This window comes from Leptosomus discolor, chromosome 7, assembly GCF_034619465.1.
Source record: "Leptosomus discolor isolate bLepDis1 chromosome 7, bLepDis1.hap2, whole genome shotgun sequence".
Classification (NCBI taxonomy): domain Eukaryota; kingdom Metazoa; phylum Chordata; class Aves; order Leptosomiformes; family Leptosomidae; genus Leptosomus; species Leptosomus discolor.
The window spans coordinates 26,538,421-26,565,642 of record NC_141397.1 but is presented as its reverse complement, the minus strand read 5'-3'; the positions used below and the strand labels follow the sequence as shown (position 1 = coordinate 26,565,642).

Below are 27,222 nucleotides of genomic sequence, written 5' to 3'. Positions count from 1 at the left end.
GCGAGTCCCTATGAATCGCTTTGCCTCCCAAGGCCCCGTAACTCGCTTGGTAGCTTTGTTCTTCATGAGGGAATGATAGTGTGGTGATGTGCCCTTTCCCAAACATGTCCACTTGATTTAATTAAGGACTACTCAGTTTTTCCAGTGCTGCAGTAGGGCAGGGTTGGATTGGAGAAGATGCCGTTTCTTGATCTAAGAAGCTGTACCCCAGCAGGGAATGATTCAGAAAATCCAGAAAAAGAGCCAAATGCCAGAGACTACTTACACTATAACATAATGTCTATATTTGGAAGCTCTAAGTCACCTTTGATTTTTATGAGCTTCTAAATTTTTGTTTTCAATCTTCGTCTCCTCCCTTGTTGGACAGATTTGAATAATTCAGTGCAAGTTAAATAACTTGCCCATGTCCAGCTTTAATGACTCAGAAGAAATCAATGTTGCTGCAAACACAACACTCTTTGAGATCCTCTCTCTTCCTGCAGAGTTATAAGGAAACAGGCATCTGTTGAAAAATTTTTTAAAACCCCAAATCCTAAGACTGTGAACATTATACAGAGCATTTTCCCTAATTTCAAAACTAGTGGACATAAGGTGAACTGGTTTGAAGGGAGACATTATTACTCTTAGCTAAATATAGTAAGAAATGCAATATGGAAGAAGGAAAATACAGTTTATCATGATATAAATTAAACTAAAGTTCAACTCCCCCGTTTTTTTTAATATGGGCAACTGGTTTTGGTTTGCTTTTGGTCAGAAGTGAGTTGAAACAACTCGTGGTTTTTGTGAGTAAATATAACTGTCATCAGATTATTCTCCCCACCTTGCAGTAGTATTCTCTTCTGCTGCATGAATTATCATGTAGTGAAGTGTTTGGCACAGAAGTAATCGGTGAAGGGGTAGGTGAAAGTGATGACAGGGAAGCCTCCTGGGTTGTCACCTCAAGTTTTGAACCATGTTGGAAGTTAAGCTGCATGGCCACTGCCTGTACCTGGTCCCCATTACAGAGTCACAGAATGGTAGGAGTTGGAAGTACATGCAGATGAGATTGCTGTATTCAATATAACTTAATATAGGTATTTGATGTGCTGCTTCTTTATTCATTAGGCTACTGTTCTGTAATCATTATGTTGCTGGCAGTCTCAGGCCTTCCGTGGTTTCATCTCATGCATTTTGGAATTTAAGGGTAATTTTCAGCTGTCTAGTCTATTTCAAACTCTCTTTTAAAATTAAAAAAAAAAAAAAAAAATCAACAAATAATGAGTTAGAACAGATTGATCCTTTTGAGCCATTTGTCTAATTAACCTTTGCCTCTCAGGAATCAGCTTTGGTTCTGTTCAATCAAGTACAATATATCCCAGTCCTTAGTAACCAACATTTCTTCTGAGGATCTTGGAAGTCTTCCATGACTCTTACTTCTGTAACTGCTGCCACCCTCTTGGCATTGCACCAGTTTGCAGAGATAGAGCTGGAGAAAGATAGGAAAGAATAATAAGAGGACAGCAGGAGAAAAGGCCATAGAATGTCCTATAACTTAGCATTTAGCTTACGGCTCATGTCTTCAGTACTCTGCACCCCAAATTGAGATGGGTTAGAAAATCTGTATGAACATAATAATGAATGAAAGTATGTATGTTCACACTGCATGCACCCAAAAGGATGCCCCTTCTGCGATTTCCTCTGGTTTAAAAGTTTGAGGAAGTCTTCAGAAAGGGAGACTTTATGCAAGTGGAAATGAGTAGATGATGTCCAGTCTCCTTCCCCCTTACCTGAAAAAGGAAAGAATTAAGCATGAGACATGATTCTCTAAGTGGAGGAGGAGACAAATAGGATGCTTCCCTGCTGCTCTTAATCCTGTCAATGATAGAAACCCCCAGAATGTGCAGAAGTGTCCTGTTGAGCATCAGTGCCTCACAACTCAGGAGACACCTTCTCTAGGTGGACAAGAAAAGAATGGTGTTTCTTTAGCATCGCAGAGAGTCCGGGACTTTTGAGCAGCTCTCTTCTTAATTTCGACATGCGTGACCTGCTCTCCTTGCTGACTGTATGCAGAGCAGCGTGGATTTCATCCCTTTGGAAAGAGCTTGGAATGGGTGCTCCCAAAGAGGAAGACAAAGAGGCTTTCAGGTCTCGTTATACACAGGCATTCACATGCTTTCTTCTGCTTATCTTACTCCCTTCCAGAGTGCTAGGAAAAAGTTTGCTGTTCTTGCAAACCTACCTTTTTGATTTTGCACTCATGCATTGGGAATACACAATGTCTGGGGGTTATGAATCATCATTCTTGTTCCTGCAATGATACAGCTTTGCTGAAACCACGGCATCTGTTAAACATAAATCAGACCCTCAATGCAAAGTTCGTAGGTTCTGCAAAATGATGGCTTTGCTGCAGGTGTAGGAGAGAGAACAGCAAGGAGAGAGCTGTGTGCAAGAGAGGATTGAGGGAGCATCCCTGGACCCAGGGAACCGCTGAAATAGAAAAAGAAAGGAGTGAACTACTTCAGTTGCCTCCTGCCTGTTAGCTTGGGTAATGCTGCTGTTTTCCCCTTTCATCTCTCAATAGTAACCATCCATAATTCATGCTTTCCCCCTTTTAGTTCCATTACAGTTTCCTTTCTCCCCATGACAAATACTCCAGTCGCTCACATAATGTAATAGGATCCGTGAGTGCAAACACCGGGGGAATAGTGTTTGTCCAGCCTGCGCTACAGCACCAATTTGCTTGATAGGTTTCAACTTCTCTGCGCCTTCCATTTGCTCCTGGTTCCTTTCCCAGCTGCAGTGTCTTGATCTGCTTTTTGGTTTCAAACTGTTCTGCAGGCACATCAATGACATCAAAGAACCGCTGCTTTCATCCAAACTAGGAAACTGCAGAAAAGTAGCCCTAAATAATTTTTTGTGTATATAGTTATATATATATAAAATATGTTTATAAAATTATATATAAAATTTATAACAGGTATTTAATATATAGGTATATATACTGTATTTATATAAATACATACTATACTATAATATATATATAAAGTAAATATAAATATATTTTCTTTTAAGGAAATGCAGCTCCCTGGTTTTATCCTAATTTCTACTTACTGTAGATATATTTTTCCTGAAAATCTTCCAAATCATTTTGTTGTGTCATTAGCTGGCAGCTAGTCCCAAAGCAATACAGCATGGTATTCCCATCCAAGCCTGTCGGCTTACTTCATAAGCTCTCCGGTGGCTTCCAGCAGCCGTTAAGATGTGGCAGCAGACATGATTTTTCCTTCCATTTAAGGAGTGATTGAGAAGACACAGATGCTTTTAGTAGAAAAGGAGAAACCGATTTTATTTCCTTGTCAGACTTTGCAGGGGTAGATGGAGGAAGTTTATGAGGCTGAAAGTCGTTAAGCATGCTTTTTTTTCTTTCTTCCGTCTGCTTTTGTTTTTACTGGGGTTTGAATGAACAGGGTCTTGGAGTGAAGGACAACTTTGTAAATGGGGTATGCTAGCAAAAATGAGATGTTTTTTACACAGTGCATGCATTGATGAACATCTTAAAGGTTACTCTTTCACTGTAAAGGCACCCCAGTTTGGTCACCCGTTGCCCTGGTTGGTGTGGGCAGTGCCAAGGAGAGAGCAGCACAGATCTCTTTGCAGCCCCCCAGGGCTGAAGCTTGAGTTGGTGCTCAGAGAATTGCTCCTCAGTCATCTCACCATGTTAAGTGTAGTCCACCATGCTGCGGGTGGGAGCCCACCATTCTTTCACCTGCGTTTGTGCAAGGCAGTCATCGCTGAGGTAGGCAGAATCAAGAAACCAAGCCTTGGGTCTCATTAGACATTAGCAGGGGGACAACTCCAAATATGTCAGCAGCAGATCTATACTTAAAACAAACAAACAAACAAAATAAACCCCCAAACCCACAACCCCCCCACCCTAAGTACCCACCCTCCCATTTGCTTAAGCAGTAAGGTAGGTGTTTTTCTGTGTTTGTCGCTTTTTGGCTGTTATCTTTCCCCACCCTCCATGTACTTCCCAAAGCAGCTCATGCTTGGTGCTTAAGCTTCTGCCTGCGCTTAAAACAGTTAGAAAACAGTTAGTTGCAGCCCTTAACCTCAGACTGTTGACAGCTGGCTGCAGCAGGGACATGTCACAGCCCTCACAGTGAACACGTACCCACGACGGCCACTTCCCCATCCTTATCGTTCCTCACCCTGTTATCTGGCAAACACCAAAGGGAAAATAGGGGCCGCAAGCTGCGATGTGGATGGTGATGAAACAGAGCGTGCACTTCTGGCGGGATTGCTGGGGACTGAGGTCAGGTATGGGGAGAGCTGGCAGCTGATGGGGAGTGCTCCCTCCCAGGTATCAAGGGCCGTTAGCACAGCTCAGCTGCACCTCTTTTTTTATTTGGCTTTTTTTATTCCAACACTCATGTTTCATGCCCATCTCTTAGAACAGAACTGATTTATGAGGTCAGCTTGTGTAGACGTGCAAATACAATTTTAGCATACAAATTTGATGACCCAAGGGGTCTTTTTGTTAACTAACCCCAACGTGAGTCTGTCATCAAGCAATTCTGTTATGTGCATCCATACTCTACTCTGGCATATGTAAGTCATCCATAAAACTTCACCATGGGCCATGACATGGTTATGGATCTTATCTCAAGAACAACGGGGAAAAGTTTATGGACTGAAAGGGAGAGAGGAGGGAATGATTTAATGATGCTCAAAATAACAGTTTAGGGTTGAGTGGTTTTTGCACAGGCTATTTATAATGTCCGTGAGTCTAGCTGAAGCATGATTCAGTACAGCTGTATGCTAAAGAAGGAGCCAGAAAACTAAGAGAAGTCAAATGGCATTTCTTGATGTTGTTAACTTCAGTCAGGCTTATGCACTGACTAATAGATAGCATGAGGTTTTTGGAAAAACTCAGGCCCCAAGCAAAGATGTATAAGCTTGTAAAGCAAATTGAGGCCAGTCCTCAGTTCACATTGCTGCTGGATGACAAACTCAGGTTGGTGATGACTGCCTATGAGCCATGTATCATACTGACCCGCAGGTAGGGGACAGGCAGTGCTGGTTGTCTAGGGAGCCCTGCTCTTCCAGGCTGAGGAGGGAGGATGTCTTCCAGGAAGGAAAAGCAAAGTGGCAGTTAATCCAGCTCTGCTGGCGTGCCTTCAGACTCTCTGTGCATGAGCTGTTTGCAGACTAACAAGGTGTGGAGAGCTAAGGCACGAGCACTGGGAGTGCTAGCTTCCAGCCGGGGTCTTGCTGCTCTACCTTCGCAGCCACGCTGCATCACAGCACTAGCAGCTTCTGTAGGACACCGTCATGAGGCCAAGAGTTTGCTTAATAGCTTCGCTGACTCTCTGATCACTGCACTTAATGCTTCACATCTTCCTCACTTCCTCCTCTTTCCCTTGTTCTCAAAATTGCCAACTTCTACACTGAATGGGAACCTCAGCTCCACTCTGGGGTCAGCTCAGCCGAGGCAGGTCACTGTGCTTGTTGGTGAAGGGCTCTGCTCTGGAGACCTTCTCCTTGATAGTGGCAGCCAAGTGACCTGTGTCCGTAATGGCTGCAATTCTAGCGCTGTGCAGGGATGATCCAGAAACTGACTGTAATCCTAAATCTCTCTACCCCTGTATTAGAGCACCTTTCAAGCTGGTGTTGGAGGAAGCAGCTTCTCTTCCTCAGGTGAAAACCACAGGTGCATTTGGCACGGATGGATCTTGGATCTGCCTTGCGCAGCAGTTTCTGTCTATCCCATCTGCCTTGCTGCAGAGCCATAGGTTTGCTGGTTTGCAGGCAGATGACCCTGTGGTTGTTCTTAGGGAGGTCCCGACATCCCTTAATGAAAGAGCAGATGGGATTTTGTGGGCAATGCAAACTCACTTCACTGGGAAGTGAAGCTCAATGCAGATAAAACGCGATGGTGGCTCATGATGAACAGAAATGCACCAGCCAGCAATGGACCTATCGGCAAGTTTGCAGCATTGCAAAAGGTTCTCAAAAAGGCTTAAATTATTCCTGGGTATGTGGGATTAGAGAGAGGAACACAATGCTATGTGGTTTTAAGTAAGAAGACTGAGGAAAGAATTGCAACGCTACCCTGAGGAGTAGAAGTGTGCTGTAGCTATAGGCATTTGCTCAGTACTGTGACTAATCTCCTGGAAACCAAAAGGAATTCCCTTAGAGGAGAATGCCGTGTGTCACCCATAGCCAAAAAAAGAGGCAGTCATGTTTCCTTGACAGCACATCATGTTTGCATATTTTTACTGCTGGAAGAGAGTCCTTCATCCTGATAGCTGCATGTTTTCAAGTATTTCAAGTGTGCCTGGGGTGTGAGGATATTAATTTCAATAGCTGTGTTTAAATAGATTGTGTAAGTAATTGAGTCAGTGAGTATTTTTAATAGGGTTTCAGATACAAGCAGGGCCGTTTTCATCAAGTTGGTGCAGTTACTAGCATTACAGGTTTCTTACCAGTATACTTTAAAGCTGATAGATTAGAGCAGGTGCTCCAGGAACCAAAAGGTTTCTTCAGGAAATATGATTTTTCTATGACTTTATGCACTTTGCATACTGTAGGTGAGGATGAAAGAAATCATGCCACAGTATATAAAGAGAGTACTTAAGTGTTGTATTGTAGACAGCAAGAGCTTGGGCTTCAGCATTGGCTTTTGGTAACTCTCTTTGCATTTCTGCTTTATTAAAGATTTTTCCCCCTCTCTCTATTACTGATTATATTCTCATCTACTCTGAAATCCTTGGTGAACACGTAAGCTACAAACAGCGTACGGAGTTATGAGCTGCTTTTGGTGTTTGTACAACTGCTGATGTAGTGTCTGAATAAGCAGCCTGATTTCTTTTCAAAGCATCAAACTCCCAAAGCAGCCACCTTGAAAGAAGCTGCATTTCCAAGCATAAAGTAGCAATACTAATGTTGCTTGGAATTGCTGGAAGAAATAGCAGTGAATAACTGGCTATCGAGCAATTTTCCAGGTAGTGGACTGTAATCCGATGGCCAAAGACAGCATCCGTAATGGTGCTTCAAGGAAAGAAGCATCTTGCAGTTGGTTGTGTGAAGGCTGATACTGCATTTGCTGATTCCTTTTGACCCAGAAAAAATATTTGGTGTCACCTGAGGAGAAAAAAGTAAAGTACTGGGCAAACATTGATCTCTGTAAATTTATAACAGTAGAGGGAAGCCTTTTTCTCACTGAGAGTCAAACCAATATTGTTGCAAATCATGTAACAATGTTGAATTCAGATTTGCTTCTGGCCCTGCATATGCAGGTATCTCTACAGGATGTAAATGTTTTGTATGGTTTCTTCACCTCTGAACAAGAGTACAGCATCACTGTAAGTATAATGAGATAAAGTAAAAAGATTCCTGCTCACTGTTTTATTACTTGCTTCTATGTAACTTGGTATAATGCATACCAGTTGAAGGGGTTCTTGTGGGGCTTTACCAGTGTAAATGGGAAGGAGGGTGGGTCTGTAGAGTAAGATGACGATCTCTAGTGAAAACCGTACTTGCGTTTGGGGCAGTCTACATCTTTCTTCTGCAGCTATTGAATGTGAGATAATCCACAATTAACGTTATAGAAATAAATCAGTCAAATGGTAGAAACATCAGCAGCCTTGATTGATATATTCTACCTTTTGATGATTAAGTGATAGAAAAGGCTTTGCTTCAAAAGGAAAAAGACCAAAGTAATTTGCATAACAAAACCCACATTGTTGTACAGCTGAAGGGAATGGCAAAATATTAGATTTTACTACGTACACGTGGACTGAAAGCAATCTTTGCAAGCAGCCCAGCTGGCTGTGAGCACCCTGGATGCCTCCACGTGCGCATTAGGCTACCTCCCTCTCACCCGTCCTGTGTTTTTCTGAAGTGCACTGCAACAGAGGTGGGTCATCCAAAGCTAAGAGAGGAGCCCTGAACTCAGAGACTTGATTGTGGTTGCATTGCTAGTGCCTATGGAAGGGCCAGGACTAAAGTCACATTTTGCCAGCTGCTGTTACAGGACAGATGTACTCAATTAATATATAAGATGTCAGTGGATGTTCAGGAATTATGCAACATTGCTCTGAGGTTTTGAAAGGCTAATAAAACCTCTTGTAATGCACAGCAAATTATATCCTTTGGCAGACTTCTTTGTTGACCATTCACAGTCTTGAATATGAGCTTTTCACTATACTAACTCTTTGCTGTATCTGTCTACAGAGTTGTGAGAGTCATTTAAACAATATTTATATGCATCATTTGATTCTTCCACTGCCACCAATTTTTTTTTTTATCCCTGGGTAAAGAAAATTACCCTCTGGAGTCCAAGGATAATATATTAAGCAGCTGGTTTTAACACTGGGTAAGGAAAGTGAGCAGTTGGAATTGCAATACTGCTCTGCTCCGTGGGTAAAAAGCCTGCCAGCTTTCTGCAAGCCTGACTTGGGGCAGTGTAGAGTATCAGCAGCTTCTGCTCTTGCGGGAGGTCGTAGGGGATGATACCAGGATAGATGGGTTTACTGTCCTGGGGAAGTGAGGCTCCTCTCTGTACCTCATATATAATTGCATAGTTGCTGTACCTCATACAGAATTTTGTAAATCCCTGGGAATTACTGTCATTGGACTTGGAAACCTATTGATACTGAAGTACAAAGCTTACTAAAAACAACAGAAATGTTTAGAGTCTTTCTCTGTGTTTGTCATTCAGAAGATCCTTCAGTGTTAATTTAGGGTATTAAAAATGTAATTATTAATGCAGTTTCTCTGTAAGGTGAAGTCAGATATGTTTGTAAGTCAGAAACCAGAAAATCTGTTTGGGACAGCTAATTCAAAGCAAATGAAGTAATACTGGTTCTCTCTTGCTTTGGTTTATTGTACCTTGAGCACCTTTTGTATCTATACCTCTCTAGAGTCTTGTGAAGTGGGAAGATAAAAAGAGAGCTTCAGTTTTGCTGTTACTTGTGTTTCTGTAATGCTTGCGAAAGTGTGATTCATTCTTTTTTTCTGTTTGTTTTTTTTTTTTTTTTTCTTTTTTCTTACAGTATCAAGCTTTTGGCTGTGCAGGAGCTGGTTGATAGAGAAGTGGTGGAAAAGGTATTTAAAAATATATCTAATACAATTGTCATAATACATGTAAGCTCTTAAAGCCCTCTGTGTTAGTTTGGCTTCCTAATTTTATGGAAAATCATGCAGCATAAAGTAGGACATCTTCCTAACTACATAGTATTTGAAGTCAGAGGGGCGATGTTTTATCCAAGCTAACTGCATGCTTTTGGTCTTTTCTGATTTTACAATGGACTTGGGGTAAGCAATGCCTCTAGCCTGCCTATATTAGCTTTCCTGAAATCAGTTCCTTGCTAGCAGCTAGGGTAAGTAGATGATCTGAACTGACAAAGATGAATGTCTGAAGCAGAAAGAATGTCTGAGGAGCCCCTTTTGAACATCTAGCTCAGGAGAATGGGAGGAGGTGCCTTGGCAGAAGTGTGGTTTAATTTAGTGATGAAGGGATCAAAGCAGCTAGCTACTCAACATCAACCCTGACAACACCAGCTGAGCTCTTCTCCTGTCTGCCTTGTGCAGGGATAGGCCTGCCTTTAAGCCTAGCCTTTCAGGGAGCTGAGGGATGTGCTGTCCATCGACCGTCCCAGGGATGGTGGGGTTTGCAAACAGCTTGTGCTTGGCTGTGTCGGGGGCAGAGAGGAGGAGCTGTGGGGAGCCAATGGCTTCCTGCATCCAAGCAATGTGGCCCTGTTCAGGGAGTGTATCACCCTGGTCCAGCACCTCAGACCTCCCGTTGGCTTAGCCAAGGCTCCTTGGCAGCCTGAGATCCCACCTGCAGAGCTGCAGCAAAGCCAGTAGCCACAAAAGGCTGGAGGATTTGTAAATAACAACATCCGGTGTTTCTCCTCAGCCAAGGGTATTGCAAACACAGCGATACCTTATAGATCGTTTCCTTCTGTGTGAAGAACCAAATGTCGTATTTACTGGTTTATGATTTTGCTAGCCTGGAGGGTAGGACTGGACTACCAGTGCCCACCCTGGAACTAGTGGGTTCCCTGTGTGTTTTGCGTCAGATCCTTCGTCTGTAAGACCAAGGAGACAGCCAGGAGGCAGCATGGAAATATGAGAGACTTCGTAGGATTCAAAGAAAACAACAGGATTCAGAGCCCTGCTGGGAAAACTGCTGCCTTATGGCAGGATTGAGCTGGTGCTGACCCAAGCAGCCCTGCTGTACCTATAAGTGACCTGGCAAGGCTCGAGGAGGAAGGTTGAAACCTTCTCCTGCCTCAAGCGCATCCTGTCTGTGTGAAGGAGAAGGTCCTGCAGCACTGTGTTAAGGCTGCATCTGCTGTGTGCTCTAGAAGTACTGGGTAAAATGAAATCCAGCGCCAGCAGGTGTTTCGGCCTTGTACTTTGCCACTGACTGGAGATGCATTTCACAGAGGTCCTACATACAACCCACTTAATTCAAGAGGGGAATCTCTTCGTTGGCTTCAGTGAACTCTGATTTTGACCTAAAGAGGTGGATTTTGTTAAAAGACAGGGACAGAGGGCTAGGCAGGTGATACTGTAGTTTTTTGCATGAGGAGAAGACACAGTTCTCAACCACTTATCGTGCAAAACAGGATAATATTCACAAGCTGTCATCTTTTGGAGCAGTCAGCTTCTCTGGCACCTCACACTCTGTACACTTCTCACCTTTCTGTTGGGCCTGCACCTCCCTTTGGCCCAGTGCCTCCTAAAACATGGCTGGGCAAGGGCAAGTGACCTCAGCCTGGTGGGAATGGCTGTTCGAGGCATTGTCTGGAGCTCTGCAGGAAGCTCCTCATAAAGGCTCAGCCTCAGAAAAATGATCTTTCTAAATTGAGCTCTCTGAATATTTGATATCTGCTTTCATACAATGCCAAGCTTAAAGAATTTAAGAGGCTGGTTTAGGCCTCTGGAAAATAACAGGGTGGAATTATGTGAGTTCAAAGAAATTTGCTGTCTTTATTTTTTAAATACAGGAAGAAAAAAGTAGACTAGAACAAAATCCTGTGTCCTGCCTGCTTGCAGAGTGAGGTTTTGAGAACACATGCTGAGTTTTGTATTTGTAAATCATTATTTATATGCCTTATATTGCAGGAATAGAAAATATTATTAAATGATAATTTCATGTTCATTGCAAGATTGATTTTTCTGTTTTTTAAAGGGAAGCTTTCTTTAAGATACTTATGGACATGATAACCTAGAAGTGTTTTTCCTATAGGACACTTTCTAGTCTGTCCTAGATGGTTTTGAACTTTTGTAACCTTATTGTTTCTAAAATTCAATGCTCAGCTTTGAAAGTGTTATTATATATTTTTGACACTTGCATGGAAACCCAGAGTGAGTAGGAGCGTGCTGGTGAACAGCGGTGCCCTCTGAAAAGACTTACAGGCACACACTAGTGTTCATGCTGCAGACTAGCTCCATTAAATGAAATCACATTGAAGTTAAGCTTCAGATGTGTAGTAAGTCTCTTGAGAACCAGGGCCTTGAGACAGTATCAGAAAATTATCTGGCATTGCAAAACACAGTTTACTGTCACCTTTTTGAAACAGGATGATGATCTGGGAGGCAAGGTGCATGAAGCAGCAGGCTGGTAAAGCAGACTGGGAGAACCTGCTTGAGCTGTTGGGGTCTTGAGAAGATGGCAACCCCCTGCGGGTATGTCGCAGAAAGCTTTGCCCTCGTGTAGCAGAGCACTGCTGTTCTTCAAAAGCTGCACATCAGTTATTTACTGACTGCTTACAGCAAAAGGATTTAATGTCATTCTGACTATCTTAGATACTTCATTATCTTTAAATATTTTTCCCACCTTGGCCATTGAAAATAAATTGATCACACTGTGAGAAGCTTTGTGTCATGCAAAGACTCTATTTGTTTAATTTCCTAAATACTAATGTTTTGGCAAATTTGACCAATATGACCCTTTAAGCCAAAGATCTACCACACTTGGCTGCATTTATGCCTGAGGTTGCCAAGACAGAAGGGATGATTGGCTGGGTTTAATTACGGGTCGTCCTGGCTCAGGACAAGCTTGTCTGTCCCTTGGGTGCTGCTCAACAGCACTGTTTCTCTGGGGTGCCACACGTGCCTGTAAACACTGCAGAAGGGGGTGCTGCTTGTGAAGCTGGACCCCAGCACCATGCTTGCTGTCATAAAGAGGAATGGGAAAATAATGTTTTATCTCAGTGAAACAGGACCAGGTCACATAAGAAGGAAAAGAATCTTCACCTGGAGAAAATTCTAGATCAGAGACAGGCTTGTTTGTGTTTGGTTTGGCTGTAGCCCATCAGACCCATTCCAGCATGTGCTCCATGTGAGCAGTCTCACCAGCAGCTTAAAACTAAGCCTGTGCTTACCTGCATTTTGTCTTACCTTGAACCTTCAAATTGATCTCTTTCTCTCCCCTGCCTCCTTGCTGCCATGGGATTGCATTGCTGGTGTGCCTTCGCTTCAGAAGTGCTGCTGCTGTTTGCCAAAGGCAGTAACAAACAAAAGACAGCGAGACGCCAAGGGAGGACTTGCGGTCCTGACAGCCTTATCCCCGTAAGGGTTCAAGGCCACTCAGGTTTTAGAAAAAAGTAGCTCGGGTATGCAGGTTTGTTGACGCTGTGTCTTGTATGAAGCATCTCTTCCGCTTCCAGAAACACAGCTCTGGGAGAGACCCCCAGGGTCACTCTTGCCCCAACGTGTTTTTGAGTACTTTACTCGGTCTAATTTTGGGAAGTCCTTAATTGCAGATGAAGAATTCTACTTGGCAAGTGTTAATTGTATTTATTTGGGGAAGGGGAAAAACAATTCTCCTGAGGAACATTCTGTTTTTATAGTTTAAAAATAAATCTGTTTAAGTAATTAGCAGATGGAACTGCCTAGCTAGGTGACGTTTCATGTTGGCTGCTGTTTTAGCATTTAAATCCATAGTCCTTTTCCATAGGTAATAATAAGTATGCCAAAATGATTGTTCTTATTGGTGCTTGATGCCAGTAGGATGTGCAGGAAGAGTCATGCATGCTGTAAGAAAAATAAAAATATTCTTTGCATTCTGTCAAATGTTTCCACCTGTTCCTTTCAGGTGTTAACACATGCTCTTGAGCTCATTTCTCCTTCAGAGGTAGGTTATTGAGGAAAGTTAAATAATCTGAACAACAGTGTTGTATTTAGTAACCCCCCCGACAGCTTTTTATAAGGTAAGCCTGCTTTGGGAAAAAGCAAGAGTAACTCATTGTTTTCCTATTTGTGTATGAACAAGCAAGTGCGTCTGCTGTTACTTGGAATGAGAAAGCACTGTCCACTTGACTCCTCAGGCTGAGCAGGTTGTTGGCTTCCCATCTAGGAAATGCAAGTCATGTAACTGATCTGCAGTTTGTGAAAGTGTGGAATTAATCTGCAAAGTGTTGATTATTCTGCTTGAAGTTGGAAGTGATCTATTTAGACTGGCATGAGAGATACGCTGGGTGGGCTGAAGCACGGTAGGAGTTGGGGTGAGAATTGTCATTTTGTTCAGGGATGATGTTCTTGAAGTTCATGATAACTTGCAGCTTGAAAATCAGGGTAAGTAATGGAGGTTTCACTGTCAAGATCTGTCTGTGCCAGTGATGGCAGATTTATGCACTGTGAGCTATGTCCAAGAGGTCAGTGAAAAGTGAGAAGAACAAAGTAGTTATCAGTGGCCTTACTTCGTCTATATGGAGATTTTCACTTTCACTGGAGAGGTTTTGGAGGTCACAAATCAAAAGGGATTGAAAATCTTTCACCTAGTGTTCGGAAGTAGAGGTCCTATGGCTGTGAAGCACAGGCTACATTCGCTAGGCACTAGGAGAGACAGCAAAGTAGCTTCTAGCTGTCTTAGTACAGGAAGGGATCTGTTCTGTCTGCTGGCCAAACATTATATGGTCATCCACTGGGCATTTCTGCTGGTGTGAACATGAAGAGTTGAGATGATAGAATGAGAAAACTGATTAGCTTTCTCCTCCAGATACAGTTTTTTTTTTTCCTCTCACATGAAGAGCTATTTCTCTTTCCTCAAAGAGAATATCTTTACTCTGTTAAATAAAATGGAAAGCTTAGCACTGTAAGTAAGCAATCCCTGTGATCTGTGCTTAATTTTTGACTTTTTCCACCTCCCTTAGCAGTAGTAATGGCTGGAGTTGTCTCCCATGATGTAGAATTTGTTTCCTGGTTCACCTCACCCATAGGAAAGACCCTATGTCTGTATTTTGGGAGATGTTCACTAGATGCAACCCCTTCCGTCATGCAGAATTTTCATACTGTGCCAGAGGGATCAGTGAACCACAACTGGGGTGATACTCAGGACGTGGCATTATTTTAGTGAAAGAAATTTAACCTGCCTCTCATCGGTCAGAAGCAGCGTTTTTCTGAGGGAAAATGCAGTGACTAATGTTGCCCACTTTTACAGGGTAGGACCCAGGAGATAAAAGGAAGTGCTAGTTTCTTTCTGGTGGCATCGCTCTAATAGTGCAGTTTCAGCTACAGTCAAAAACAGGTTTGTAAAATGCTGAGCTGCCCTGTGCAATCCCTGCTGTAGCCTTCTCCTTTCTACACAGCACATGGAGAATTTTAACTAGAAATTTGCTTTTGTTTTCTTGATCCAGAGTACTGTTTCCTCCAGATATTATCTGAACATAAAAAGTATGACGTCAATTGAGGTTCCAGAATTTCCACTATGAAATGCATCTGCTGGAGGTTTTTATTTATCTTTTGTCTGCTTTTGAGTAGATCGAGCCAGATCAGTATTTAATCATGATTAAGCCCATTGTAATCTCTGTTCTTCATAAAATCCCTCTCGGAGCAGAGCAGGTTGTTTTTTTGTGAAAGATTATCCCGAGGAGCTTTTTGGTGTTTGAAAGAGAGGTGCTGTTTTCTATTTGCAGAGGTAAACACAGGCACATCGCTTCTTGCTTGCATGGATATAAATATGTTTGTGTGTGCACTTGCTAGGGCAGTTGGAAGTGAGCTATAATATGCCTTGACATGGAGCAGCTGGTCACCTGAGGTCATTTGTCTGGCCCATCACCGTTTCCTTAGTAAAAGCACCAAGTGGCTGGTCATGCAGTCAATGCTGCCCTTGAAGGCAAGCATTATTCCTCACATATAAGCCGGCACTGGTGTGGGAGCTACCATCAATGTCTCCTGAAGGAAAGTAAGGAAGGGCTGTTGACACCCCTCCTTCAGGGCAAGGGTCTACCACTGCTGTCTGAGCTCTGCAGCTACTGGGCTTGGATCACCTGGAATGTGTCTGTTGCCTGTGCAGCCGAAATGTCCTGCACTGTTGCTGCTATTCAGGTTTTTGGAGAGTGCAATCACGCAGCAGTCCTAGAGAGGTAGGGAAGAATTGTTGTTATCCTTGATTTATGGAGGTGTGCTGGAGTTACAAGGAAATCACACCATTTTGACAGAGTCACCTTAAGATGACTGACTCCAAACAGAGTTGGGAAGTGATCCTCGGTCTCCTGAATCCCACTAGGCACTCTTCTAACGCCAAGACAGTCCTTCCTCTTTGATGTGAATTTTTTTTACTGCAGCGGTTGTGCACCCCAGAAATGCAGTTAGTTCAGGACTGAGTCTTTGTGTGCATATTTTTTAATGCCTCAATCCTCCTGTACGGTGTGAACCCTATCTTGCAAGCTTGTTTCACTTTGGAGCTGTTGGTTAAAAAAGATTATAAGGCAATTGGCAACAAATGAATTAATTTCTGTTACTGCCTGTTCTTAGACCTGTCCTTTCCAGAAAGAGGTTGACCCCTTTGAAACTGAAGTACATTTGGATGTTCTCTAGGGTTAGATAAGGAAACAGCAGGCTTGCTTTCAGAGAACAGGAACAGGAGATGTAGGCTTGGCTCCTGACTCATTCGGGACCTTTGATCAGTCTCTTCCAGCCCTGTTGCTGCCTCCTTTCTCTGTTCCTATTTCTAGATAGGAGAGGCGGGGTCAAGTCTCTCACCGTCTCCTTTGCCTGATTCAGCCTTGGGATGGATTTCTGCATAATTCTTTTTCAGGTGAAGTAGGTTCTCATGCCCTGTTCCTTCAAAGCCACCATGGAGTCAATGATTGACCACTCAGAATAAAAGCAGATTATTCCAAATAGTCCAACTGGCTTTATTTAATTCTTTTTCTCACCTTATTCCGTATTACTTAACCTTTTGCTCTGCCACACACTTCCTGTATTTCCCCTTATCTCTTTCCCTTGTCTTGCTTGTCTGAGTGCAGGTAATACTCAGGGTTGCAAAGGCTGTTTTTTCAGACTCCATCCTCTGGGGTCAAGAAATCTCAGGGTGGAGGGAAGTATAGCTGTTATTGTGAAGGAACTGTTTTTGGCTGCGTGGAGCTGGAAACAATATTGACACCATTTCTTACAATATGGGAGGCTTCTTTGGGATTATCCCAACCACTAAATTGACTTAGGAATCCTGAAGCTATACAGCTGTTTGCCTCTGGCCTTTTACTTCTTTTCTTCCTTTCTGTCCTCTAGGAGTGATCTAGATGGCTAGAAGTTTAAGGAGATGTATTTGTGGACCTTATGGCTCTGGCCAGCTCCATGGTGATTTCAGTAGCTCTCTACAGGGAACCTATGACTACTTTGTCTTTCCAGGCCTCTCTACTGCAAATTTGTCATCAAGTGGTCAGCAGCGTTTGAAGCACAGACTCTCATCTACTAGTAGCTCTGGTGTCTTTGATCTTGGCTGGATTTTTTTTTTTCTATTTAGTTGCATTGCTCATGTATTTTCTGATGATCAGTGGACTTCAATAAACAAAACACTAGAAGCCATGCTGTACACATCACAGGGAGCCATGGAGAACACAGGTTGCTCTTAAAATGCTGTCCTTTAGGACATGTTCTCTTCTCCCCTAGAGGTTGTCTGTGCCTCGAAGTGGTGGTATGGAGATTGCTTGTTATGCTAGCTAGGCATTCTTTTGTGAGGCATCTAGTCTTATCCCTGAACAGAAGCCAGAATTACCCATTAGTAAAATCATTCTCTACCTGTCTAGAAGAAGGAGAAATAGAAACAATGTGTTCACAAATGCTAGCATGTGTTTAAGTTTTGTTTGTGGGTGGTAGAAGTAATAGGGGTCCTTAGTGAGTCCTTGTTCCTGGCTTTCTTCTAAAAGATTGTGGAAGGCAAAGCAAGTTCATAGAACAGGACCAGTTCTGAATAGTCAGCAATTTGGGGAAGGCTGCGGGTTTTTTTCCTTTTTACTAGATTGACATAGCATTTTTAATGTCAGCCCAAATCATCTTTTGGTATTTTATGTAGATTAAGTAATACATATGCTCTCTATGGGGAGCCAGAGTCCATTGCATCTGTTAGAGCAGAACTTTGGTCATGGTTGGAGGACAGTCCTGTAGACTCTGTGGAGAGCATGATAGTGGATGAAGACAGAAGACCATCTATTACTCATGCAAACCTTTAAATGAAGAATGTGCTATTTCAGACAGGAATCAGTGTCAAATTGGTCTCTTTAAATTAAGGGCTAAAAGTGTGGAAAAGAATGTTAAGAAGTGCATGAGATTTTTTTTTTCAAAAGGTGAGATGAATGTCCTAATGCTAGCAGCCTGGAAGAGGCCATATTAATAATAAGGATCCAAAAAAAAAAAAAAAAAGTAATGGAATAGAATGCAAGACAGATTCAGATAACTTTACAGAAGGTGGCACAGTGTTCTGTATGGTGGCGTAATCAATGCCTGAAGGAAGAATAAATATTTGAGGCTAGCAATAGTTGTAAGTCATATTACATATTTTTCTCTTCCTTGTTTTTGTCATCTTACGATGGGAAAGACTGCTTGCTCTAAGCAGAGATGTAAATCAGCTGGGGAAAAGAGTAATGATAACAGTAGGAAAGAAACGGATGGAAGTAAAATGCCCAGTGAATAACTATTTTAGATGCAAGACTCTGTAGAGGTGGCCAAACTGTGAACTTGTAATAATGAGGGCTGTGCCTTTTTCCTTGTGTCACAACAGTTTTTTTAACATGCTGCTTTTATTCCTTCTCATGCTACACGTCAACACGGTCCTGTCTGTCTTTACTACGGTGTATATTCCAGACGGGCACAAATTTTTTAAATAAAAACCCCAGCTCTGGAAATGAGTAAATTCTTGTCATGTGAATGGACAAAGACCTAGTTATCTTACGTGCTTAAGCAACTTTGCTTAATTAATAATGTTCAATACTGTGATTTCCCTCTTCCCTTTTGGTTTTACTTGTTTTTCTTTTGTATTAGCACATTTCTTCCCCTCCTCTTTTCCTCTGCCTGAAGGCAATGTGCAGGTGAGGAAATTCAGATCATGGCAAATCGATATAGCTCCCCGGTCGATTTGTTTGGGGTTTTTTTAATTGGTGAACAAGAAACTATGTCTTATCACTTTTGGCTCTCACGTTTCATAGGATGATTTTCTATTTGCTTTCCGTATTAAGGGCTAGGTTCTGATAAACTGATTTTCACCTCATGTAGTCCCGGTGGTTACTGGATGAGTAAGGTTGTACTCACAGTGGTATGGTTTTACAACGCACCACAGAAATTGATTCCTGAGTTTCATGTTTCACGAGAAAGGAATAGGCCCAGGGATTAGACAAAAAAAGTAGAAGTAAGAGGGATTCCCAGGAAGCCACTGACTCCTGGCTGCCCAGTGCCTTATATCTAGTCCAAATGAGCACGCAGCTTAGGTCTCCGACCATCTGCTGCACAGTCCATGGCTGTGCAGAGCTGTGGCCGTAACGGGTCAAAATGAAGTATGTGTGCTCTGGCTAAACGTGCAGTACCTCACTTTGTGCAAGACTTGGACCTCTTTGCGTCGGTCACTGCTTGAAGCAGTAGCTGTAGTAATACACTTACAGTAGTTATTTCTAACTCTCTGATTATTTCTAGTTATTTCTAAAATATCTGATGCTGCATTGCTCTGATAATCTCAGTGATACCTTCCCTAAGCATACACCTGTGTTCCCAGAGAGGTGTATTTCTGGTGGCAGAAGTGGTGGCAAAATGAAACTGATCATCTTCCTTTGGAAATAATGAGCTGGGGGGGAAGAACTTGGAAAAGCACTTGAGTATTTACAGCAGACAACACAGTAATAGGTAAATAATTCAGTTGTGTGGTAGCTAAGATTTTAGCACAGCTAATCAGTTGAGCAGACTGTTTTATGACAATGTAGGGAAATTGTGTGAACTCAACCACTCATCTTCTGTAAAAGCAGCTTGATGAAAAAGATACCCTCATAGTCATGAGGGCTTCTTTTTACTCTTCTTTATATCACAGTGGTTCCCTTAGCATGCCAGTATTGCTATTAATGATTATACTGCCTACTTATGCAGAATAAAACACTCTATTGAAAAAGCTTCAAGAATAAGTTGCAAAGATTTGTGTCCATCCTTGACAACTTCTTGAGCCTTGATTCCCATATTTTGTTTAAAAATAATAATAAAAAAAAAGTCCTTAAGGATATGAAAAGAAGTAGTCAGGAAATGTCTTCTGCAAAATGAGTTTGTCCCGTGAAGTACAAGGAAAAATCTCAGCTTGTGAATGGAAACATGAGAAATTAAGAACCCATGAAACTTCTCCTACATGGAGGCTGGCAAATATGGGTGCTCTCTTCTGTAGGGAAAGGGCACCATAGATTTCCACCAAGCACCAGTGAAGACAACTTCTATTAAATGGCAAATGGGCTGAAAGACATTACATATCCCATTTTGACAATAGGTAGTTGAGAATCCCATAATTCTTCAATAGTGGCCTCAGCACTTAAAATGACCTAGAGGAGTTGTTGCATTGCCTCTTTTCAGTTGTTGTTTTGCTGCTCTGCACCAAAGGTTTCCACGTCTTCCTTTTGAAGATCTATAAAAAGACATTGTTTATACAAATAATCGCTTCTGTTTAGGATGAAGGTAGGAGAACACGCCAGTGAATTATCTGCATTGTTGTCCCAGGAACACTGTGATTAAAGGTGAGCAGAGAACTGGTTTTATGGGCTACAATCTGTTTTCTTAATCATATATTCAAAGATAAAGAAAGTAATTTCCTCTTAGATATTACAAAGAATTAAGCAGTTTGGTGACTGTGGTGAGCTGTAATTCATCTGGGAGGGCCGTGTAGAAGCTCACTGCTAAATTTTTCCAAAATAAGTACTCAGGAAGGAAAGCAAATAACTTGAGAGGGCAAATTTAGGCTCCTACCACTCCCCAACAGATCCTGTAAAGCCTGACTTGAAAAAAAAAAAAAAATCTGATTTGATTCAAACAGGTTCATATTTGGAAACAAATCATTACACACTTTTGATAATTGAGGTAATGTTAAACTTATCAGCATAATTACTTCCCACACATTCATGAAGTATAATGGGTGAGTAACCCAGCAGCAGCGAGAGAGAGGTGTGTGTCCAGCTGGATTCACATCCAAGGGCTGGTTCAAAACAGGGCCAAGCTCATGAAAGGGCTCAGATACCTGACCTGGGAAACGATGCCTTCAGTTTCAAAAACTTTCCAATCCTGCCAAGCATTGTTTAGTTGCTGCATAACCCCAGGAGTGCCTAAATGACAGAGTCCTCTGATGCTTTACTCTCATGCTCCTCAGGTAGGCAGAGGTGTTCCTCTCTGCAGACCCAGAATTACCCCCGTCTGAAGCAGGCAGAGTGGACTTGGACAACTTAGTTTCTAGCCTGTGTATGGTTGGGCTTGAAAAACGAGACTTCTTCGTCCTGTCTCCTCTGAGGAGCTCAGTCCTGGAGATTTCCTTTTTTAAGCATTAAGCTCAGAAGTGGTCTTTGCAGCAAAGCCAGCAATTTGGGTCACCACATGGCTGCTGGGCCTCAAGGCTGCAGTAGTAAATGTTTGCTCTCTGGTCCGTAACATGATGCCTGGAGCACTCATTTAGGAGCTGAGTAAGAATCTGATCCTCAGAGGAAGAATTTTCTTCCTCTATGGGTGTCTGAATTACTGGGGTGCTCCTTAAGAAGCAGAGGCAGCACATTTTCCAGGAAAAATGTGAGTCCTGCTCAAGTTGATGAAAAAGCCATAGGTGCCTCCAGATGGACCAGGACTTGGGACCCCAATACACATGTGCATGAACCTAACAAATGAGCTTTGTATGTCCATAGCACGCAAAAGTACATAGAGGTGATGACTGTGCCTGTAGGTGCTGTATTATTTCTGAAGAAAGACACTGATGGAGGATTTGGCTGTGCTAAAGGGCTCTGCCTCGATTTCGCTGCTTGTAATGAGTTTACAGAGCTCTTTGAAGGATACGTTAGATAATGCTTGTGAAAAACGTGGAGGATGGCAAGGATTTATTTGGTCGTCAACCTGGATGTTTTGGTTTAGCTCTAGGAACAAAAAACTAGTACGTAAAGGATGCCCCAGGTCTCGATGACCCAGTGCAAACAGGACATGCTAGCATGGCAGAAGGGGCAGATAAGCTTTCCAGGAATAATTCTGTGGCTGCTGCACTTTCAGTAGATTGGTTCCTTATATTTTTTTTTATGTGTGTGTCCTAGAATTTTTCTCCTAAACTTTATAATTTTTTAATTATTTCTTCAGCTGTAACTTCATTGTAGAATTATGTACAATTATGTACAAGAGGGAGAAATGGAAAACTTTCTCCAACACAAATGTGTAGATATGGCTGAGACTGAAACCGATTCCCTGGGGGAGGTTGTTCGCCTTTGGAAACACTCATAATTATCTGTCTGTCAGACCCCCATCTGCTAAGTTTTATTTGACTTTATGTAATATCAATAATTGAACAACACAAGCAATAAATATTACGCAATCTTTAATGAAGTCTTCCTAGAAGAGACTAGTTGAATGGGCATATGAAAAATGTATCTTAACATAGGGCCACCCTGACTTTCCCTTGTGTTATTTATATGATTCATCTGAATAGAGTTTGTGAGTGCACCCCCCATGCTGTCGGATGCATCTGATGCTTGTGTGTGTATTTTTTGGCCACTTCTGCAAACAGGAAAGGGATGCACTTGAGAGAAAGGCAAACAAGCAACAAAGGCCTGTGATAACACTGTCCCACTGTCAGTGGGAAATGGGATCCAATGTTGAGTCTCCATTTAAGGCTTTAGCCGTAACAGCACTTCCTTCCCTGCTGTTAAATTTGGTTATAGGAGAATCCAGATGTAACTGAAAGGCCTGATGCTCCTCTGCGTCCCCTTCCTCAGTTGCTCCTGCCCATGGGAAGCGGATGCCGTGTTGTTCGGCTGCAGAAGTGCGCTGAGTGTCCTAGCCCTTCTGTGTCTTGCATCCCCTCTTGACTTGCCTTGCACTGCCATGTGTGGCTGGCTGCACCAGGACAACAGTCCTGAAGCCTTTGGCCTTTCATTACCCCCACCTCAATAGCCAGTTCAGTAAAATACAACACCCACAAATCTCTCCACCCCGTAACTCTGCCTCTTCTTCCTCGCAAACATGATCTAACAAAATACTTTTCTTCTTCTGGAGCATCGGTGTCAAATCAGGATGCTTACTTGAAAACCAAAGGTGTTGATTCCAAGTTCTCAGAAATATTTGTAGCTTTTCTGCTCCCAGCTTTCTAGGTCAGGCTTCATTAGGGTGTAGCTGTGTCCTGTATGTGGTAGATTGGATTAAGGTTACAGGTATTTGGGTCTGCTTTTTCAATTGGAAATAAAAGTACAGTCCACCTGGATGAATAAAGAAAAGAAAGGATGTGCATTTAATTCCAGGCACATGATTTTTAGCTTATACAATACCCAGTGCTGGAGCAGGGAAGGCATATATGTGTATTAAAGGATAGATTAAAACAGAGCAGTGCCAAATGATCTCATGAAGCCACTGTCAATTTTGTTGTCTCTTCTATCAGCAAGACATTATATCATGTTTCAGGATGGGAGTTTCATTGGAGAATGTTGAGGGACTTCTCCTCAAGTGCCACTACACAATTTACAATGCATATCTTAGAGCTCTTCTATTTACCCTTTCCTGAAGCACCCAAGTCCATCAGTGGGAGATGCTCTGTAGCAGAGAACAGCCCTTACTTTGGTGTTTTCTAGCCCATGACTTGCAGATAACTGCGGTCTATGAACTACTACTAAGAGGTCCTCAAAAGTAACAGGAAAGTGAGCCCACTACCAGAAGACTTAAATTTTTCATGCAGAGGTACAGATTTCTACTTCAGGATTTATCCAGGATCTAACAAAACGGTGGTGAATTTTGACCTAATAATATACTTTAACATCTCTTTTTGCTGGTCACGGCCTCCTTTTCAGCTATTGCCAGCTGCCACACTCGAACTCCAAGTCTCTTTCACCATGATGATGTCAAATCTTTACTAATATGACACTTCAACATAGCTGAAATGATAAGGAATTGATAGAAGTTTCATAAGCATCTCCAGTACTCATTAAAGGTGCTCCCTCTAGTGCCTGTTAAAAATAAAGGAACAGTGTATATATGACATTTAGAAATGGAATATTTATTCCCTAGCTCTCATCTCTCGTCCTGGTTAAGAGAACCAAATTCACCTTTGCTTTGATGAAGTTATTTGCCTTTACTGCAGTGCCCTTTTGGCCTCAAAGCTTCTGTGGTGATTAACCCAAATGGCCAATTAATTGCTTTGAGTCCCTTTCTAAAGTGCAGGCAATGATTACTGCACTGAGACATACCACGCAATAACAACAGGGTCACCCTGGAAGCTCCTTCTCACTGGTTCCTTCTCTCCTTGCCCTCCTTACAGCCTCTGCTTTGACTCCACATCTGAAATTAAAGTGTCCTCCAAAGAGGAATCACTAGCTAATAAGAAATGTGTAATTCACTAAGCCATAAGACATTGTTTTCCTGGGTCACATTTAGTTTTCTCTGGGTTTGGGAGCAGTGCACCCTTTTTTTAAGCAAAAGATGCTCACCTCAAGGGAGGTTGCTGGCTCAGTGTGGTCCCCAGTGCTGGTATTACAGCAGTAACACTTGGCAAGCAAAGGTGTTCAGTGCAGCATCGTGTTGTCATCTGGAAAAGATGAGCCTGCTGTGCTTGTTTTGGGACTGGCTGCACAAATAGCACCCCAAAAGAAAACAAAGATTAACTAAGGCATCTTGAACAAGAGGTGGTGACATCTGCTTGTGGGTTTCTGCAGGGTGCTTGCTGTCAGCTCTCCTAGTATGCAAGATTACTGCACTGGAAGAGATTTAACTTAATGCACAGATTAGATGCTCTTGCTGGCAGTGCTTGGAGTGTCTTGGAGAGGCAGATAGGTGTATTAGGGACTCTGTAACTCCCTTATGATCTCCAGGATGTGCCAGCCCAGCATACGCTCTTCTCCCTGCTCCCAAATTTGTCCAAGACCCCTTGCCTTCCCCTCTCAAGTCCCTCCTCAAATGCGTGTTTCCTAGCTTCTTCCACCTGCCCTCTGTTCTTTTCCAGCGTTGGTCATATGCTCATTACTGTACTTGTCTCTGCTTCTGGAGGGGCTAGGACCAACAGGCACCGGCTCCTTATCAGGGTGGACAAAGAGCAATTACGTCTTTGCATCCTCCCTTCTTGGGAAAATGATAAGTTTCTGATCAGCAAAGGCAACAGAGCTTGTCCCAATTCCTGGGGTGGTGGCCCTTGCTGGCACCTTGCACATCAAATGGGGGCAATGGGCAGGTACCTGGCACAAAGGATACCTCTCAGGAGCACAGGCTGCCCTTTGCCTAGAGCATGCCTGGAGCCTGGTGCTGCCGTGTTCCTGCTCCCTGGCAGCACTGCCTATACCACAAAAAAACAGCACCCAGCTGCAAGAGACCACAGCGCAGCATAGATGTGACACAGGGTGTCCTTGTAAATAAACCCTGGTGCTGTTGATGTTATGGTACATGTGTGAGTTTTGACTCGATATGTGTAGGATTTAATGAAGAAGCTGATTGAGTTTCAGGAAACTTGCGGCCTGAAAGGCTCTAGAGAAAAACAAAACTAGAACTTTTTTCCTTAAGAGGATTTCAGAAAAAAAAAAAAGTTCTGATTGACTGAGCTGTTAGAGAGTAGCGTAGGAGAAAGGGACCTGGGGGTCCTGGTGGACAGCAGGATGACCATGAGCCAGCAATGTGCCCTTGTGGCCAAGAAGGCCAATGGCATCCTAGGGTGGATTAGAAGGGGTGTGATCAGCAGGTCAAGAGAGGTTCTCCTCCCCCTCTGCCCTGGTGGGACTGCATCTGGAATATTGTGTCCAGTTCTGGGCCCCTCAGTTCAAGAAGGACAGGGAACTGCTTGAAAGACTCCAGTGCAGAGCCACAAAGATGGTTAAGGGGGTGGAACACCTTCCTTATGGTGAAAGGCTGAGGGAGCTGGAGGAGACTGAGGGGTGACCTCATTAATGTTTATAAATACATAAAGGGTGGGTGTCAGGAGGATGGAGCCAGGCTCTTCTCGGTGATGTCCAATGACAGGACAAGGGGCAAGGGGTGCAAGCTGGAGCATAGGAGGTTCCACATTAACATAAGGGAAAACTTTTTCCCTGTGAGGGTGGCAGAGCACTGGAACAGGCTGCCCAGAGAGGTTGTGGAGTCTCCTTCTGTGGAGACATTCAAAACCTGCCTGGACGCATTCCTGTGTGATCTACTCTAGGTGGTCCTGCTTTGGCAGGGGGGTTGGACTAGATGATCTGTCGAGGTCCCTTCCAACCCCTAACATTCTGTGTGATTTTGTGTGACTGAGATTTTAATTTTCATTTTTCTTTACCACTTGAAGAACTGCTCAAAGGGATTGGCGTAGCTCTAATTTAGTTTTGCAAAGGAGGAAAGGCATTTTTTTCATTCCCAATGTGGGCTAGGAGCTTGTCTGTATATTTTTACTGTATGAGGGAAAGTGTAATGTTTGACGTTGGGTTTTGTGGGCAGAACAACATGATTTGAGAAATGCCCCTCTCACTTCAGCCAAAATACATGACCTAAGCAAGTATGCTGTCACAGCTTTAAAATCTGTGTGCCTGTAATCCCTGGAAAATGGGCACAGATTAAAGTCAGCTGCTGTAGGCCAAGTTCCCCACTGCTGCAACCGTACCCAGAATGGGCTGATGGCTTTTTTCTGAACAAACCGTGTAATCTTATATGTCATCTTTTTGTTTGAGCTCAGTTAAATCAAGGCCTTAAAAAAATCAATTTGGAGGAAACAAAATACTCAAACTAGTTGACTACAGATGCTTTTTTTAGTAAAGTGGTGGTTTCTATAGGTTTTATTCAGCCCTGTCATATGCTTTGTGCTGGCTGGACTTTCTAGGCAGCTGCAAGCCAGAGATAAGTTAACTCTTTTGTTGGTTACGGTTGGACTCCTAACTTCAACAATTTTTGTTGCTAATTTAAGTTATTTAAATGTTAGAAAGCTCATTCACAAAGTTCATGCTGTTTAAAGTCATCAGAATGACAACAGGAAGGAATAATTGTTGCTGCCATGATTTATTGTATTTATTAGGGTAGCAACTGGCAATCAGTTGAGAGCAGAGCTCTGTTCCCAGGCCAGGCAAACACCCTGCATGCCTCCTCCTTTAATAAATCAGCCCAGCCCTAGCACTGCCTGAAGGTGTATAATGGACAATAACACCGTACGTTAATGCGGCATCTTGAATAAGAAGCCCCAGCCGATCTCTGCATTTCAGAAAACTGTTTTAAAAGGTGTGTCAAGCATTTTCGCTTCTGGTGTGTAACCAAAATGACTCTCAGCCTTCCGAGGCAAAAAAGGGTTGCTGGGTTGCCTGTATCTGAGAAGTCAATGCTTATCGCTTCAGCCTCCAGGATGCTGAACTTGCAGACAAGGCAGTTAGTGAAAGAGCAGGGTTTGATTTTTATTTGTGAATCAAAAGATAAAATAAACATGAGAATAACTGTCCCATCATTTTGCTGATACCCATTGCGGTATACCATGATACCACTCATATCCGTGCAGTTTATCACTATAGGTCTTTGAACTGTGTTTGGCATGTCCCCCTGCAAAAAGCCACTGTGTACAGGAGGTTGTTGATTGCCTTGAAAATCCTTCTTTGTTAAATCGCTGCCTGATTTGGAGGGATGTTCTGGATACAAGATTTTGTCTGAGGGTGCTTTCTCACTGTGAAAACCTCTGCGCAGTTTCTCCAGTGTCAGATATAACAAAATGATGTGCAGTGAAAGTCCCTGTTGCTCTTTCACAGCAATCACTTTTTAAGAGCCGCTTGTGTGCGGCCATGTGTTCGGCTGCCTCCTCTCCCTGCCATCCTCCAG

At 42.8% G+C, this 27,222-nt stretch overlaps 1 protein-coding gene across 1 annotated transcript in view; it reads left to right on the top strand.

Moving 5' to 3' along the window:
* Window positions 1-27,222, top strand: part of EEPD1 (endonuclease/exonuclease/phosphatase family domain containing 1) — a 64,211-nt gene that overhangs the window by 24,955 nt on the left and 12,034 nt on the right. Inside the window, exon 2 of the mRNA XM_009961483.2 lies at window positions 9,039-9,090. Within this exon, the coding sequence (XP_009959785.2) occupies window positions 9,039-9,090 (52 nt within the window). The remainder of the gene's footprint in view (window positions 1-9,038; window positions 9,091-27,222) is intronic.